The sequence below is a fragment of the Acomys russatus genome, chromosome 19 (genome assembly GCF_903995435.1).
Source record: "Acomys russatus chromosome 19, mAcoRus1.1, whole genome shotgun sequence".
Lineage (NCBI taxonomy): Eukaryota > Metazoa > Chordata > Mammalia > Rodentia > Muridae > Acomys > Acomys russatus.
The window spans coordinates 51824941-51842339 of record NC_067155.1 but is presented as its reverse complement, the minus strand read 5'-3'; the positions used below and the strand labels follow the sequence as shown (position 1 = coordinate 51842339).

Sequence of the window (17399 nt, the reverse complement as noted above, 5' to 3'; positions counted from 1 at the left end):
TTGGCGTACGTCACTCATCACCGCCGGAAGTTGACTGAGCATTGAACTGTGGGCGGCTCTTCACCGAGACATAGGGGCGTCATGGCCGCGGACGGTGAGGGTGGCACGGGCCGCAACTCGGAGCCGGGCTGGGAGGGACACGTTTGGTCTTTAGAGGAGCAGCCAGTGTATTCGTTCATTCAGCCAGGAATTTTGTTTTTGAGAGAGGATCTCACGTAGAATTCGCTGTGGTGTCAAGGATGGCCTTGAGCTCTGGATCTTTCAGGCTCCTGTAGATTGCTGGAATAACAGGCGTGCACGATCAAGCTCGATTTTATGTGGTGTTCGGATCGTTGTGCGTGGTTAGTAGGCATTCTACCAATTGAGCCACAAACCCAGCTCTAATTATTTTTTTATTCAACCTCTCCTCCCTTACCTTTCCGAGATTTGGTATTACAGACATTAGCATGCCCAATGTGTCATTTAGTAAATTCTGGGATACTCCCCCCCCCCCCCCCGTGCAGTAGACATTTTCTTTCTTTCCTCCCTCCCTCCCACCTACCTTCCTTCTTTTCTCTCTTTCTTTCTTTCTTTCTTTCTTTCTTTCTTTCTTTCTTTCTTTCTCGAGACAGAGTTTCTTTGTGTAGCCTTGGCTGTCCTGGACTCACTTTGTAGGCTGGTCTGGAACTCACAGCAACCCGCCTGCTTCTGCCTCCCTGAATGTTGGGTTACAGATGTGCGCCACTGCCCGGCTGTACTCGACAGTTTCTAAACTGAGGAGTACAGCACAGAACTGGACACAGGAGGGAAGTTTTGGGTGTATTGTGGCTAAAGGTCGAGAGAGGCAGTTGGCAAGTGAAGTAAATTTCTGGGCTGTAAAGACAAATGTAGCCGGGCATGGTGGCACACGCCTTTAATCCCAGCACTCGGGAGGCACTGTGAGTTCGAGGCCAGCTTGGTTCTACAAAACGAGCCCAGGATAGCCAACACAAAACAGAGAAACCCTGTATTGAAAAACCAAAAAAAAAAAAAAAAAAAAAAAAAAAAAAAAAAAAGCCGGGCGTAGTGGCGCACGCCTTTAATCCCAGCACTCGGGAGACAGAGGCAGGCGGATCGTTGTGAGTTCGAGGCCAGCCTGGTCTACAAAGCGAGTCCAGGACAGCCAAGGCTACACAGAGAAACCCTGTCTCAAAAAAAAAAAAAAAAAAAAAGACAATCTTTTAGCAGCTAAGTTCAGGAGGACTGTTTTTCATTAAGAGGCCAGGAAAGATTGAGATACTAGGACTATGGCGTGAGCATTATGAAGTTCACTTTAAGTACAAACATCCTGGGAGGTTAATCCTAGAGGCTCTTATTCGTACATTAAACTCCTAGTTAAAATGTTTTATTTTGTTGTTCAAGGCAGGGTTTTTCTGTAATAGCCTTGGCGGTCCTGGGCTCACTTTGTAGACCACAGTCCCACCTGCCTCTGCCTCCCCTATCCTGGGATTAAAGGCGTGTGCCACCACACCTGGCTTAGTTAAAGATTTGAAATTACATTTCTCCCCAAAGATTGTTGTGATTATTGTGTGTGGGAATCAGATCTTTTATTCATTGTGTAGATCTCGGAGGTTTAACTTGGGTCATAAGACTTGGGGCAGCAAGTGCCTTTACTAGCTGAGCTTTCTCACTGGGCCAGAATTATTTACTTGATTGAGAACATTAGAAGCATCACGTTGGCTACTGTGTGGGAAATGGATTGTGGGGAGCAAGAGGAGTTAGGGAAGTTCACTCAGCACCTATAGCTGTTACATGCTTATGAGAGAGGCAGGCCAGGCACTGCTTGTCAACTAAAGAGGCAGAGGCTCAAGGGACTTAGCAGGGACATGCCACGTGCATGTTTCTGACAGGCAACAACACATTGTTTTCTTTCTTTTCTCTTTTTGGTTTTTTGAGACAGGGTTTCTCTGTGTAGCCTTGGCTGTCTTAGACTTGCTTTGTAGATCAGGCTGGCCTTGAACTCAGCAAATCACCTGCCTCTGCCTCCCGAGTGCTGGGATTATTTATTTTTAAAGATTTATTTATGTATACAATGTTCTGCCGGCATGTGTGCCTGCAGGCCAGAAGAGGGCACCAGATCTCATTATAGATGGTTGTGAGCCACCATGTGGTTACTGGGAATTGAACTCAGGACCTTGGGAAGAGCAGACAGTGTTCTTAACCTCTGAGCCATCTCTCCGGCCCAAGTGCTGGGATCATTAAAGGCGTGCCCCACCACCACCCAGCCCACATTGTCTTCTATCTCAAGCTTCTTGGTGCTAGCAAGGAAGGAAGAGGAAGTAGGATTTGGTTCTGCAGATGCCAGAGATGGGGGATGATGCTGATGAGGGAGCTTGGACTGTGGGCAGGAAGTAGGAGGCATTCAGTCGGGCAGTGCCTTGTGCTGTTGGGTGAGCCTGCGGGTTTTCATGGCTGGGCGGGCACTGCCAGGATTGCTTTGTCCAAGTGAAGGCTCTTGGCTGTGTGTGGTGCCAGGTGCCTGCAATCCCAAATGCTCAAGAGGTGGGAGGTTACCAAATTCAAGGCCAGTTTGGGCAATAAGATCCCATCCTAAAGGGTCAAGGTTCCTAGAGTGGTGACTCTGTTTAAGAGCACTAGCAGAGGACCCATGTTCAGTCTAACATCCACACAGAGGCAGAACCAGTCACAGGATATGGCGCCATCTTCTGACCTCTGAGGGCACTGCATGAATATGGTACTCCCACACAGCCACAGTCAAAGCATGCGTACATATAAAATAAAGCTTTTTTTTTTAATACGAAAATGCTAAGGATGTAGTTTGGTGACAGGGCTCTTTCTTAGCATATACACATTCCTGTGTTCAGACTCCAGCACCAGATTGAATTAAGTCATAGCTGGTCTCAGTTTCTTCAGTGTGGGTGTGTGTTGAATGTTTACCCTACTCGGCCTGTTGAGTTGTGTCTGTCAGTTTGGATAGTGGCCTAATTCCTTCCCATGCTAAGTTGCTTCCTGGGCTGGGAAGGAAGCACTATAGTAGAGTCCTTTTATTTCCTGACCTTTGCAGATCCCAGCACTGACTGTGGTACAGCTAGCACCTGGGAGGTAGAGACCGGTGGATCAGAAGTTTGATGTCATCCTTAGCTTCACAAGGAGTTTGAAGCCAGTCTGGGCTATATAAATAATACGTAAATAAATAAATAAAACGAAGATTCTTAATCACAACTGGCTTGCCTCTTGTATGATGGATCATTCTGGGACTGGCTTTGAATTCACAGAAATCTATCTGCCTGTGCTTTCCAAGAGCTGGGATTAAGGACAATACACCATCATTCCCAGCATTTAAAATTAAAAGGTTTTTTTTCCCCTTTAACATTTAGTGTGTGTGTGTGTGTGTGTGTGTGTTACTGGGCAGGTTTGTTGCGTCAGGTCTCACCTAACCATGTACATCCCAGGAATCAAACTCAGCTCACCAGGCTTGACTATAGGTGCCTTCACCTAGTAAGTCGTCACTGGCCCTTCCTTGCTTCTTTCTTTCTTTTAAGATTTATTATGTATACAGTGCTCTGCCTGAAGAGGGCATCAGATCACATTACAGATGGTTGTGAGCCACCAGGTAGTTGCTGGGAATTGAACTCAGGACCCCCGGAAGAGCAATCAGTGAGTCATCTCTCCAACCCCCCATTGTTTTTCTCTTTTAAAATGAGATACTGGGTCTCAAACTCAGGGCTTCCCCAGTACTAGGCAAGCCCCTCATTCAGCTGTGTTCTCAGCCCTGTGAGCTGATCTTCAAGGGAACTTGGCCTTTTCTGTGACCTCAAGATGGATCCAAGGATGCTAACCGTGAGAAGGCCTGGAGCTGATGAGTCGGTTCGTCGAGAGTGTTAACTTTACTTGGGTCCCTTGAGGCTGACATTTGAACATGTTGCTCTTCCTTCTGTTTGCAGAAGACGAGTTGAACCTTCTGGTTATCGTAGTTGACACCAACCCGATTTGGTGGGGAAAGCAAGCATTAAAGGGATCTCAGGTAAGGTGGCTAGAGCCCTGGAATGGCTCCCTTTGTCGTCAGTTGTAAGCCTGTGTCCCACCCACTCCCCCCAGAATGGCACTGTCTTTACAAGCTGGGTGTGGTGGCCTTTGTCCAATCCGGGCTCTCAGAAGGAGACGGCAGAGCCATCCCTGAGGTCAGTCTCTTCGGCCAGTCTGAGCTAGAGACTGTCAGAAAAGCAAAGCTGTCACCTCAGAAAAGCCAGTTACACCACACAGACCAGGAAGTTGCCCCAGAACTGGCCCCACGGTTCCTTCTTGGACTGTGTCTTTCAGCACACGACGTCCTCGCACCTGTTGACAGTCACTCCTGCCTCCCTCCCACATGTGCAGGTAGCCATTGATTGCCTCCTGTCTGTGTTGCCTTTTCTAAACAGCTCACACGTCCATCGTATAGGTACGGGGCGGGCATAGTGTGCCACAGCACGAGTGCAGAGGTCTGTGAACAGCTGTTGGGTGTCTGTTGTTTGCGTCGACCATGTGGGCCCTGGGAGCTCAGGTCATCAGGCTTGGTGAGAAGCACCTATAACCACTGACCCATCCTGCCCAACCTGGTCTTTGGCATTTTGAGACAGGCTGGTCCTTTTTTTAACATTTACTTTTTGTTTGTAGGTGTGTGTGGGTGTTCACATGCTTTGGAGGTCTGGAGTTGATACACTCCTTTTGCCAAGGGTGTCCCAGTCATTAAAGTGCCTTTGTTTGCTGAACCATCCCATTGTTTCAAGTTTTAATTTTTGATGACACATAGTTTATCTTTTTAAAAAAGCAAGATTGTACTTTTATTCTTTTTCTGCCTTTTCTTTTGGTTTTTTGAGACAGGGTTTCTCTGTGTCCTGGACATGCTTTGTAGACCAGGCTGGCCTTGAACTAACAGAGATCCACCTGCTTCTATTTCCTGAGTGCTGGGATTCAAGGCGTGCTCCACTGTACCCTGTCTTTTTTTACATTTTCAACAAGGAATCTCAGGCATCCCAGGCTGACCTGGAACATGCTGAACAGTCTGAGGATGACCTTGAACTTCTTTCTGGTCAGGCTGCCTCTGTCTCCTAAGTTCCGGTTTGCATATGTGGCCCCCACCTTGCTAGTATTTGAGAAAGAGTGTTCTAATCTGTAAACGGCTCTGTGTCAGTCAAGTCGGGAAGGCCTCTCAGGCCCTACTCTTCTGGTTGTAGGAGGTGAGTTGTTGTGCCAGATGGCAGCGACTGTCTGCACATAGTGGCACATATCATGACATGGGGCGGCAGAGACAGGTGAATTGTTGGACGCCTGTTGCTACTCGGTGAGCCCAGACCACCCAGGGCCACGTAGGAAGACCCTCCTTAAATTCACCACAGTGTATAAGTAAATAAAGCTAAGTCATAAAGCATTGCTCTTTCTGGGACGTCTTCCTGCATGAAGTTGTGTGTGGAGCTGACGTGTTTCTCTCATGTTTGTCAGTTCACTTTATCCAAGTGCATGGATGCTGTGATGGTGCTGGCCAATTCCCACCTGTTCATGAACCGCTCTAACCAGCTGGCTGTGATAGCCAGTCACATCCAGGAAAGGTAGGGGCCTGTGCTCTGCCACCAGGGCTGCTTCTCAGTTCTTAGACAGTTTCACGCAGGTGTACACAGTGCACGCTGGTTACTCAGAGGGCTCTTTCCCTTACCCTGTCAGTCGGTTCTTATACCCGGGGAAGAACGGCAGACTTGGAGACTTCTTCGGAGACCCTGGCAACCCCGTTCCTGACTATAATCCCTCTGGGAGTAAAGACGGGAAATATGAGCTGTTGACAGCTGCGAATGAGGTGATCACTGAGGAGATCAAAGATCTGATGACCAAAAGTAAGAGCCTGGCTGTTGTCACAGCTGTCTCACTGTAGTGGTAATTGTATGGTTTTAAAACGTAAGATTTTTATTAATTCTTTGAGAGTTTCGTACATGCATATGATTTTTTTAATGATATTCACCAACCTCATTCTTCCTCCTAACTCCTAGATCCATCCTTACCTCCTCTCCTCTCCCAGCTTTGTGTCCTTCTGAAAAAAAATCTGGCTGTGGTTGCAAAGGCCTTTAATTCCACACTCAGGAGGCAGAGGCAGGCGGGATCTCTGTGAGTTCCAGGCCAGCCTGGTCACAAAGTGAGTCCAGGACAGCCAAAGCTACACACAGAGAAACCCTGTCTCGAAAAACCAAAGTAAATAAATAAAATAAGAATTTCAACCAGCCTGTCATGATGGCACACACTTGCCTTCTCAACACTAGGGAGGTGAAGACAGGATGATTACTGCAAGTGAGCTTAGTTGGGGCCAGGACTACCAAGTGAGGCCCGTTCTTAGACTGTTCCAGGATGGTCAGGGCCGTACAGAGAGAGCCTGTCTCAAAACAAATGAAGAAACAATAAACAAACACAAAAATCCACTTGTGCTGCCCATATACCCATGGGTATAGGGCCATTTACTGGAACATGGGTTACCTATGGGTGACCATACCCTTTAAAGAAAGCCAGCCATTGAGCCAGGCATGGTGATGCATGCCTGTAATCCTAGCACTTGGGAGGCAGAGGCAGGCAGATCTTTGTGAGTTCGAGGACAACCTGGTCTACAAAGTAAGTCTAGGACAGCCAAGATTACACAAGAAAAGAAAAAGAAAGCCAGGCCTGCTGCAGCAGGCCATCTGCTAGGGGTGGGGCTCATGAGTCCCTCCCCACTCCATGCTGCAGTGGTGACTGGAATGGTCTTGTGCAGGCCTTATGCAGGCTGCCCCAGCTGCAGGGAGTTTTGGAGTGTGGCTTCCTGCCTTGTCAGAGAACACTATTTTGCCAGGTTCTCTATAACCCCTGGCTCTTACAGTCTTGTTGCTCCTTTTTTTCTCATATCTACCATCCAATCATCTACACAGCCTGTGGTTTTAGTTTTAGAGTTGCCTCCAAATTCTGAGCTCTTAGTCTGTGTCCGCCTCAGCACTGTTGGGATGAAGTACCGCCCTTGGCACAACCCTCGCCCTGCCCCTCCTGCTTCCCTGGCCTTGCACTTCAGACTTGGCTAGACTGCCTCAAAGGCCCTGCATGAGAACTGCTAGGTTATTCTAACAGACCCCTCCAGCTGCCCTGGCCGCCTCTCCCCACTGCTGCCTGTCCACTCAGCCCCTGCCTTAGTTATGTTTCTGTTGTGTGATAAGACACCTTGACAGAGACAGCTCACAAAGCATTTAATTTGGGACTCTTGGTTCCAAAGGGTAGCAGACTCCGTGACCTTCACAGTGGGGAGCATGGCAGCGGGCAGGCAGGTGGGCAAGCAGGCAGGCGGGCCTGGTTCTGGAGCAGTAGCTGAGAACTTACATCTCATCCAAAAGCACAGAACAGAGGGAGAGCTGACTGGGAATGGCCCGAGCTTTTGAAACCTCAAAGCCCGCCCCCAGTGACACACCTCCTTCGACAAGGCCACACCTCCTAGTCCTTCCCAAACGGTTCCACCAACTGGGGTTGGTTTGTATGAGCTGTGGCAGCTGGTCTCATCCAAACCATCACACACTCCAGCTGTCATCTTAGAAATGAAAAGCGCCTTTCCCAGCTCCAGGCTCTAGTTTCCCTGTAGCCCGCGTGGCTTTCAGCCTTTAATCTGCAGCAGTAACCTGGAGGGAAAAGGAACTTTAGTGACTGGAAGGGGTTGGCAATGACCCAGGGCTGGGAGGGACGTGTGGGCCTATGGTTTCAGATGATGGAAAACGTTCTACAATTAGCGTGGTGATGGGCACACAGCTGTAAATGCATAAAAAGTAACCATGCTCTGGGGATGGAGCGATGGATGGCTCAGGGGTGAAGAGCACCTGCTGCTATTGCAGAGGACCCAAGCTGGACCCACAGCAGCCATGTAGGGGGCCGCAACAGCTGCTCTCCCTCCAGCCCCAGGATTCTCTTCGGGCTTCTGTGGGCATCATGTACGCTTGTGTACACACCCATAGACATACACATACATTTTAAAAAAGAGAGAGAGTGCCAAAGGAGTATTTTTTTTTTAAAGCAGAATTTCCCTGGGTCACCCCAGCTGGCTTGGAGCTTGCTGTGTAGACCAAGCTGGCCTCATACTCACAGATCTGCCTGCCTCTGCCTCCAGCAATGGTGGGATTAAAGGTGGAGGGCATCATGCCTGGCTCTGTTTTAACCATTTTTGAGTGTACAGCTCAGTAGTGTTTGGTATGAACACATTTTCAGGGCCACTCCATGTCCTTTATTTTATATTTTCCTTTTTTAGGTTGATTTAATCTACTTATGTATATGGATGTTTTGGCAGTGTGCATGCCTGGTTCTTGTGGAAGACAGGAGTGGGCATCAGATCCCCTAGACCTGGAGATTACAGATGGTTGTGAGCTACCATGTGGGTGCTGGGCCTTTAACCCAGGTCCTCTGCTCTTTTTTCTTTTTCTTTTTCTTTTTTTTTTTTTTGGTTTTTGAGACAGGGTTTCTCTATGTAGCCCTGGCTGTCCTGGACTCACTTTGTAGACCAGGCTGGCCGTGAACTCACAAGGATCCACCTGCTCCTGCCTTCCGAGTGCTGGGATTAAAGTTGGGCGCCACCACTGTGCAGCCGCAGTCAGTGCTCTTAACCAGTGAGTCATCTCTCCAATCTCTCTTTGTCCTAGAGATTTTGAGAAGAGGCATAGAGTTGCTTGCTTGTATTTACTGATTACTAGTGTCTGTGTTCTAAGATTCACTTTGAGCTGGGGCGGAAGGGGGCTGTGAGGAGAGGGCGGCGCACTCCTTTAATCCCAGCAGGCAGATCTCTATGAATTGGAGGCCAGCCCAGTTAACAGAGCGAGTCCAGGACAGCCAAGGCTACACAGAGAAACCCTGTCTCAAAAAAATGGAAAAAAAAAAAGAAAAGAAAAGATCCACTTTGAACATGTTGTCTTTTGATTCTCTCCTGAATACTTGAGTTTTAAAATGACCTTATTTGTCTTATAATTCCCCTTTTGTGCTCCATAATGTTGACAGGTGACATAAAGGGCCAACAAACAGAGACACTTCTGGCAGGATCCCTCGCTAAAGCTCTTTGCTGTATCCTTGTGCTCGTGTGTTCCACAGCAGTGTTCTGTGGTGAGGGTGTTTATGTGGTGGCTCTCCTTGCTCTGCAGCCATAATGTGCAGTAGCTCCGCTGACCCCTGGGTATTCCCACGAGCATCATCTGCAAAGCCTGGTGCTGCTTCCAAGGAGGTCTTGCTTGGTTTCTTTTGGGTATTTTGTTTGTTGTATGTATGAGCGTTTTGCCTGTGAGTTTCTCTGTGTACTGTGTAGTGCCGTGTGGGTGCCTGGTACTTATGGCATCAGATCCCCTGGAATCAGTGTTATATACGAGTAGTTGTGAACCACCATGTGGGTGCTAGGAACTGAGCTTGGGTCCTCTGCAAGAGCAGCCAGTGCTGTGAAGTGCTGAGCCATCTCTCCAGCTGCTGCGAAGTGCTAAGTCGTCTCTCCAGCTGCTGTGAAGTGCTGAGCCATCTCCAGCTGCTGCGAAGTGCTGAGCCATCTCTCCAGCTGCTGTGAAGTGCTGAGCCATCTCTCCAGCTGCTGTGAAGTGCTGAGTCGTCTCTCCAGCTGCTGTGAAGTGCTGAGCCATCTCTCCAGCTGCTGTGAAGTGCTGAGCCATCTCTCCAGCTGCTGTGAAGTGCTGAGCCATCTCTCCAGCTGCTGTGAAGTGCTGAGCCATCTCTCCAGCTGCTGTGAAGTGCTGAGCCATCTCTCCAGTTGCTGTGAAGTGCTGAGCCATCTCTCCAGCTGCTGCGAAATGCTAAGTCGTCTCTCCAGCTGCTGTGAAGTGCTGAGCCATCTCTCCAGCTGCTGTGAAGTGCTGAGCCATCTCTCCAGCGCCTGTGAAGTGCTGAGCCATCTCTCCAGCTGCTGCGAAGTGCTGAGCCATCTCTCCAGCTGCTGTGAAGTGCTGAGTCATCTCTCCAGCTGCTGTGAAGTGCTGAGTCTTCTCCAGCTGCTGTGAAGTGCTGAGCCATCTCTCCAGCTGCTGTGAAGTGCTGAGCCATCTCTCCAACTGCTGTGAAGTGCTGAGTCATCTCCAGCTGCTGTGAAGTGCTGAGCCATCTCTCCAGTCCCTGATCTTGCTTCTTCCTCTGATGGCCTGGTGCTGACTTGGCTCTTATTCCATCACATGAAAACTTCAGTACTGAGTTTAAACGCTGTTGACTGACCCTGCAGCTTAATTAACAAGTGGCACTCTGTGTAGGTGAACAGGTGACCTGACCTGCCTCATAGGGTAACCAGATATTTCCTGGCACCTGATTTCATGTGTCATGGGCTCTCCGCCTTGCCTTTGTGAAATGCCTTTGAATAGTATTGAGTGCTGTGCACATCCTTGAGTTTTTATCCAGTTATCCTGATCTTCTTTGTATAGTTTTCCAATTCATAATGTCATTGGTTGGGCTGGTTGGGGTGTGTGTGGCCCTAGTATTGCTGCCTAGGATGGTGGATGCTGCTGCCTCTAATTGTGGTCCTCACAGGCAGAGAGAATCCTCTCCCCTGTGAGTTCAGAATGGGTAACTGAACCCAGCCCACCCACATGGCTGACATGGCAGGTGATGGAGAGGCTGGCTTAAGTCTGAAGGCCTGTTTTCCTGCTACTCCACGTATTTATGGAACATATTTTATATTCCTTAATGTTAATGACTCCAGACATTCACAGGGTGAACAAGACAGTGAAAGGTAAGAGCTGATTCCTTCACAGCTATCACCTTGTTGATTTTACTGCTGCATGCTTGGTGGGTAGCTGAGGATTGCTGAGCACTCAGGCAGAGGCAGGCAGAGCTCTGTGAGGTCATGGCTAGCTGGTCTGCAGAGCAAGTTCCAGGCCAGCCAGGGCTGCACGATGAGACCTGACTCAATATAAAATAAAAAGTGTGCCAGGCATGGGGGTGCACACCTTTAATCCCAGGTAGAACCAGGTGGATCGCTGTGAGTTCGAGGCCAGCCTGGTCTACAAAGTGAGTCCAGGACAATCAAGGCTACACAGAGAAACCATGCCTCAAACACACACACACACACACACACACACACACACACACACACACACACACACACAGGGCTGGAGAGATGGATCAGAGGTTAAGAGTGTTGATTACTCTTCTAGGGGTCCTGAGTTCAATTCCCAGCAACCACATGATGGCTCATAACCATCTACAATGAGATCTGGTGCCCTCTCCTGGCTTGTAAGCATACATGCAGGCAGAACATTGTGTATATAATAAATAAATGATATAAAAAATAAAATAAAATAAAAACCAAACAAAACCCAAAAGTGCTTAGAAAACCACATGCTTTGTAAGTTACCTTGTTTGTTAAGTTATAATCTGTTTTTATCTCTTTATAGATAATCAGGAGATGAAATCCAGGATATTGGTAAGATCACACACAACTCACATACAACTGCAGACAGCTGAAAGATGTGGGAATGAATCTAGGCATGGTGTCACATGCATTTAATTCCAGCCCTGGGGAGGGAGATGCAGGCTGATGTCTGAGTTCAAGGACAGTGTAATCTACGGAGCTAGTTCCAGGCCAGCCAGGGTCTTGGGCCAGCGAGGTGGTTCTGTTGGTAAAGGTGCCTGGTGCCAAGCCTGAAGACTTGACTTCAGTCCCCAGGACCCAGACGGTCTTCTACCAACCAGAAGTTGTTCCCTGGCCTCCCAGTACACACTGATACTCTGGACAGATGCTGTCAGTCTAACAAGGACCAGGGAAGCTCTGGTGGGGTCTCATACCTGAGGGGTTTAGTGCTGTTTAGGAAGGGGGCTAGAAAAGTGCTGCTAGGTGTGGCCTGCAGTGCGGCCTGGGCGGTCCCTGAGGTCTGACCACTGTGTTTGTAGGTGATCAAGGCTGCGGAGGACAGTGCACTGCAGTACATGAACTTCATGAACGTCATCTTCGCCGCTCAGAAGCAGGTGAGGCATGGGCCTTCCTAGTTTCTGGAAGAAATGATCAGAGGCCAGGTGTGGTGGTGCCGCCTTTATGAATTTGAGGCCAGCCTGGTCTATATGGAGTCCTAGGACAGCCCTGGGACTACACTGAGAGATCCTGTCTCAAAAACAAACAAAAAGTGTTCATTGTCACAGCAGTGTTCTGAGCCCGTTAGTGGACTGGGGACTTAGGAGCCACACTGGCACTTGTCATTTTGCTGTTTAGAGGACTGGGCTCCTTTCGACTGGGCAGTGTTCTCAGAACTATGCACTCAAAGTTGGTTTTGCGTTGGGTGTCATGGTTGGTACTCATCCCGTTATAGTCTCTGGGTAGACAGTTTGATACGGTAATCCTCAACTTCTCTGTTTGTTTGTTTGTTTGTTTTTCCGAGACAGGGTTTCTCTATGTAGCCTTGGCTGTCCTGGAACTCACTCTGTAGACCAGGCTGGCCTTCAACTCACAGCAATCCACCTGCCTCTGCCTCCTGGGTGCTGGGATTACAGGCGTGTGCCACCACCGCCCGGCTCTCATTTTGTTTTGAGACAGGCTCTTGCTGACTTGCCCATACTGACTTGTGAGCTCCCTGTAGCCCACACGGGCCTTGTAATGTGTATGTTTTGAAAGTAACTGAGATGTTCAGATACCAGACATAACATCTTTGTTCTCTGATTTTTTTTTTAAATCTGTTTTACCTGAATATGTGTGTGTGTGTATGTGTGTGTGTGTGTGTGTGTGTGTGTGTGTGTGTGTGTGTGTGTGTGTGTATATGCAACGTGTGCAGTTCTGGTGCCTGCAGAGGCCGGGAGAGGATGTCAGATCCTGTGGAACTAGAGTTGCAGATGGATGTGGGCCGTGAGAGTTACAGATGGGTGCTAGGAACTGAACCTGGGTCTGCTGGGAGAGCAGCCAGTGCTCTTAACCACCGAACTGTCTCTCCAGCCACCTTGTCTAAACCTTCATCTCTAACATACAGCAGCACTAGAGCCCTGAGCCCTCCTCAGCATGGAGAGTGTGGTGGTGGGACGGGGTCAGGCTCTGGAGGCAGGACTCAGGACCTGTCTCAGATGCTTCTGGTGCCAAATGCCTCAGTGTCCACCTCGCAGCATCCTTGTACATGCTAAAGGGCCTGTTTTAGGAATAGAGTCTCGCTGGACAAATAGGGTATATCTGTACCAACACTAGGGAGGCAGAGGTAGGAGGGTTACCACACGTTCCATGCCAGTCTCGTTACACAGTTGAGAGTCTCGCACGTCTGAGACAGCCATAACCATTGCTGTAACATTTTAAAATGCTTCTTTCAGAATATTCTCATTGATGCCTGTGTCCTAGACTCGGATTCAGGGCTCCTCCAGCAGGTGAGTCTCCAGTGCGTGTGTGACAGTGACCAGGCTTTTGGATAGGAACATTCTATGTGTTGAGCACTTGTGGGGATGGTCACACGTTTGCCAGGCATGCTGGCACAGGCCGGTAGTCCCAGCAGTCAGGAAGCTGAGGCAGGAGGATCGTGAGATTTGAGGGCAGCCTGGGCTACAGAGTGAGACTCTGCAGAGACAGAGGGAGAATATAAGAGTGTTTTGGTTATACAGAGTTTAATGTATAATTAAAATGGGTTTTATATGTCCTGATTTGTTTTGAGATAGGGTCTCACTGGACCTAGAACTCACAGAGATCTGCCTGCTTCCGCCTCCCTAGTGTGTGCTGCTGAACCTCCCCACCCCCTTAAATGCAGCATCTAGGAACATGTAAATTCTGTACATTGCCCCGTGGGTGTCTGGGGCACTGGTGGGTGTGGCTCTTTGGGGAGGCGGTAGAGCTCACTCCAGCCCAGCTGGTTTCAGATTCATGGCGGCTCTCCTGCTTCAGAGGTTGCTTTTGAGCAGAAGTTTGAAACTGAATGATGAGGAGTGTGGAGGGACCCACACCCCAAATAATCAATGGGCTGTGGATGACAGCCGTCTGCTTCTGGGCCAGTGAGATGGCTCAGTGCCTGAGGTGCCTGTCACCTAAGCTGACGGCCTGAGCCCCTTTCCTGGGCCCCATACGCTGCAAAGAAAGAGCCAAGTCCTGCAACTTTTCTCTGCTCTCTGTGTGCTGTGGCAGGCACGCATGCCCAGAAATAGGAAATGTAAAGAAAACGCTTAGCAGTCCTTCCCCATTCAGAAATTCCTTAAAAACTTACATCCTTGAAGATCAGTCAGTCAGCTAAAGGTCAAGGTGGGGGTGCTGGGCTTATCTGCTGCTTAGGCTCAATTTGACAGTAGGCATTTGATATTCTTTTTTTTTTTTTTTTAATACATAAGAATGTATTGTTTTTTGTTTTTTTAGAATTTTTTTTTAGAGATACCTAAGAAGTAAATACATTTGCATGTATTTAAACTCTAGGCTCCCACCCCATGAGAATGAGAGACAGCATAGGAATTGCTGCTATCTGTGGGTGCTGTGTGACAGTCCCCTGTTTGTGTGGTGTGTAATGCTCAGAGGGTCACCGCTGCCTTCAGTTTGTCCTAGGGATACCAGTGTTTTCTGTACATACACTGTTGCAGTTCCTGGTGCATTTCAGTAGCAGGCTTTCAAGGAAGCTACGGTCTGTAGCTGCCCATTTCAGCTCTCAGGGTGTCCTCCAACTCAGAGTCTCAACTGTGATTGAAAGCTGGCTCTGTACCCTGTCCCTCACTGTGACTCCTTGGGTCCAGTGCAGCCTTTCCTGCGGCCCAGGCAGGCAATTCTGCAGTGCGCATGGCATCTCCTCTTGGACACCTCAAGTCTCTGCGTGCAGAACAGAGCTTTCCCTGTACAATGCTTTCTCCCAAACTCTGAGCCCCATTTCTGTGGCCACTGGGCAGGTCAACCTTTTCTTTTCCTCTCCTTCCTTATTGCTAGGATCTGGTTGAATCTGTCTTCATCACAAGCCCTGAATCCCAGCTAATAACGGCTCTCAGCACACTTACCTCCACCAGCCAGGCCAGTCATCGTGGGAGTTAGAAAGCTCACACCATAAACAAGGCACATGTTACCCACTTCCTGAACTACCTTACCTCCCATTCCCCACCCCTAACATCCCAGCACACTTTGTTGATAGCCAAGTCCTTGCTGTGGCCTTCTGTTCACCCCATGTCTTCTGTTTTCATTCTGGGATCCCTCTTGACTCCTTGGTGTTGCCTGGGACCACAGTTAACCAGGGTTGCTTTGGACAAATGCCTTGGCACTTGCTGTCCCCTCTGCTGGGGCTCAGCTCTGGCCTTCCCTCATTGTCCCTGCTTCTCCTTCCCCGTCACCCCACCTGATTGTCATGGGACTTATAAACCACAACGTCAGTTTTGCACCCTGAAGCCTGATGTGCCCCCTTTCCCTCTTAAAACTAGCAAGGAAACTTTATTTAAGGCACAGCTTTGGGAAGCTCAGAATCTGCTGCGTGGCACAGCAGGCAGCGAGAGAAGCTACCAGGCTGTGCTGTCTGTCGGCAGCTCTAGGAGCCCACCTCCTGAGGATGGGACACAATTTGTCTCGTAGCCTGGGGATCTGGAGCAGAGCTGTGTGCTGTGCTAGTGTGTGTAGCATGGACAGTGGTGAGCACACGGATGGGCCTCATACACTGACTCTGTAGACCTATCGAGCCCCCCACCCCACCCCCGCCATGAGCCCCACTCCTCTGGGAAAGTCCAGAGGCTGCTTTGGCAGTGACTTCTCTGTCTTGCAGGCTTGTGACATCACAGGGGGACTGTACCTGAAGGTGCCTCAGATGCCTTCTCTCCTGCAGTACTTACTGGTGAGCTAACAGCAGCAGCGCCCACCACCTCGAGCACCCCAGGGAAGGGATTGCTGAGAGAGTAAATGGTGGTTCAGAGTTCCCAGGCTGGGAAGGTAGACTCTTTGGACTCTGAAAGTTGTTTGCAAATGTTATTTTTGACTGTATAACAGAGTGCTTAGTAAGTGTGGAGAGAGTTGGGCTGATAACATGGCTCGGTGAGTCACGGTGCTTGCTGCCAAGCCTGATGACTTGAGTTCAATCCCCAGGACTCACCTGGTGGAAGGAGAGACCCTTCTGACTACCACATGTGCTGTAGCACATATGTGCACACACATATACAAGCACACATAATAAACAAAAAATAAATATGGAGTGAATAAAAATGAATCTTAATAGACTTGGAAGGAAATTATTTTTACTATTTTGTGTATGTGGGTGGGTGCACGCTTGCCACTGAGTGCGTGTAGAGGTCAGAGGACAACTGGCCGCAGTCAGTTCTCTCCTTCTGCCACGTGGGCCTCAAGAATGAGACTTGGTGGCAAGTACCTTTCCCCACTGAGCCATCTCACTGGCTGAAGGAAAGTCTAACAGCATTCTCCTCAGTGCTGACCAGCCAAGACTGCTGTCTTTGTCTGGTTTTCCTCCCAGGATGTAATTAAAGGTCCCCTGCTTGTCCTTTCTTTCTGCTTTTTTTTTTAAACAGTGGGTTTTTCTTCCGGATCAAGATCAGCGCTCTCAGCTAATCCTTCCGCCCCCGATCCACGTGGACTACAGGGCTGCCTGCTTCTGTCACCGAAGTCTCATTGAGATCGGCTATGTCTGCTCCGTGTGTCTGTCCAGTAAGCTCATGTGTACTTTGTCTTACTGTCTGTGTTGGGGTGGGGGTGGGGCAAAAGTGGCCTGTGGTTTTCAAGTCCAGTTATTTCCTTGTGTTTTTGTTTTTTTTAACAGTTTTCTGCAATTTCAGCCCTATCTGCACCACGTGCGAGTGAGTGTCTTCACAGGTGTGGGTGGGAGTGGGCTCCTGTGAGCTGCAGAGCCCTGAGCAGGTGTCTCCTGTCTATCGTTCCAGGACGGCCTTTAAGATCTCCCTCCCTCCTGTACTGAAGGCGAAGAAGAAGAAGCAGAAGGTGTCCCAGTGATGAGCCATGGAAGCTCCTCTCTCACCTCAGGCGGACTCCCATGGGGAACATGGAGGAATTCTTCAAAACATGGCTCTTGTCCTGTGCTTCTAGGGTGTGGAGCCGAAGTAGACTCCAAACCTCTGGTTTTATCTGGAAAGGGGACAGGCACAAAGTTAGGGCATTTTGTTTGTAATTTGTAGCAGTTGCTTGGCAGAAACTAGCTGCTGCTGTCTCGTTTGTGGTCTCTTTGATCCTTGGTGCTGGGTTTTGAACCCCAGCCTTGCCTTGCATGTGCCAGGCCAGCACTCCACCACTGTGTCAGAGCTCATCACGGTGGATTCTGGGTCTTCTGTTCTTCAAGATGGGCAGTGTGTGAAGTTGGAACGCTGCTCAGGAAGGTGACCAGCATTGGGTCATTGTATCCGGCGTGACAGAGCATCTTAGTTGGACAAGTGCTACATGCCTGGAATTCTGAGCTTGGGAGGCTGAGACAGCAAGGACTGGGGTTCAGATCCTGCCTGGGATATGTAGAAGAGCCTGTCTTTTCAGAAAAGAACATTTTACT

The 17399-nt window shown here is 49.2% G+C and overlaps 1 protein-coding gene across 1 annotated transcript; it reads left to right on the top strand.

Moving 5' to 3' along the window:
• Positions 1–6: 6 nt before the first annotated feature.
• Positions 7–17177, top strand: Gtf2h3 (general transcription factor IIH subunit 3). Its single transcript, XM_051161446.1, has 13 exons — positions 7–94; positions 3924–4003; positions 5461–5567; positions 5680–5846; positions 8995–9057; positions 10682–10711; positions 11376–11404; positions 11872–11946; positions 13264–13317; positions 15660–15728; positions 16414–16549; positions 16662–16698; positions 16783–17177. The coding sequence occupies exons 1-13, from the start codon at positions 82–84 to the stop codon at positions 16850–16852; spliced, it is 930 nt and encodes a 309-aa protein (XP_051017403.1). The 5' UTR covers positions 7–81; the 3' UTR covers positions 16853–17177.
• Positions 17178–17399: the final 222 nt, after the last annotated feature.

What these genes read in the sequence shown, in the direction of transcription:
- Gtf2h3 (XM_051161446.1), top strand. An exon ending in CCTCGCTAAAGCTCTTTGCT is followed by an intron (nt 9,058 to 10,681) that starts GTATCCTTGTGC and finishes TAATGACTCCAG; the next exon opens with ACATTCACAGGGTGAACAAG. An exon ending in AGATGAAATCCAGGATATTG is followed by an intron (nt 11,405 to 11,871) that starts GTAAGATCACAC and finishes CTGTGTTTGTAG; the next exon opens with GTGATCAAGGCTGCGGAGGA.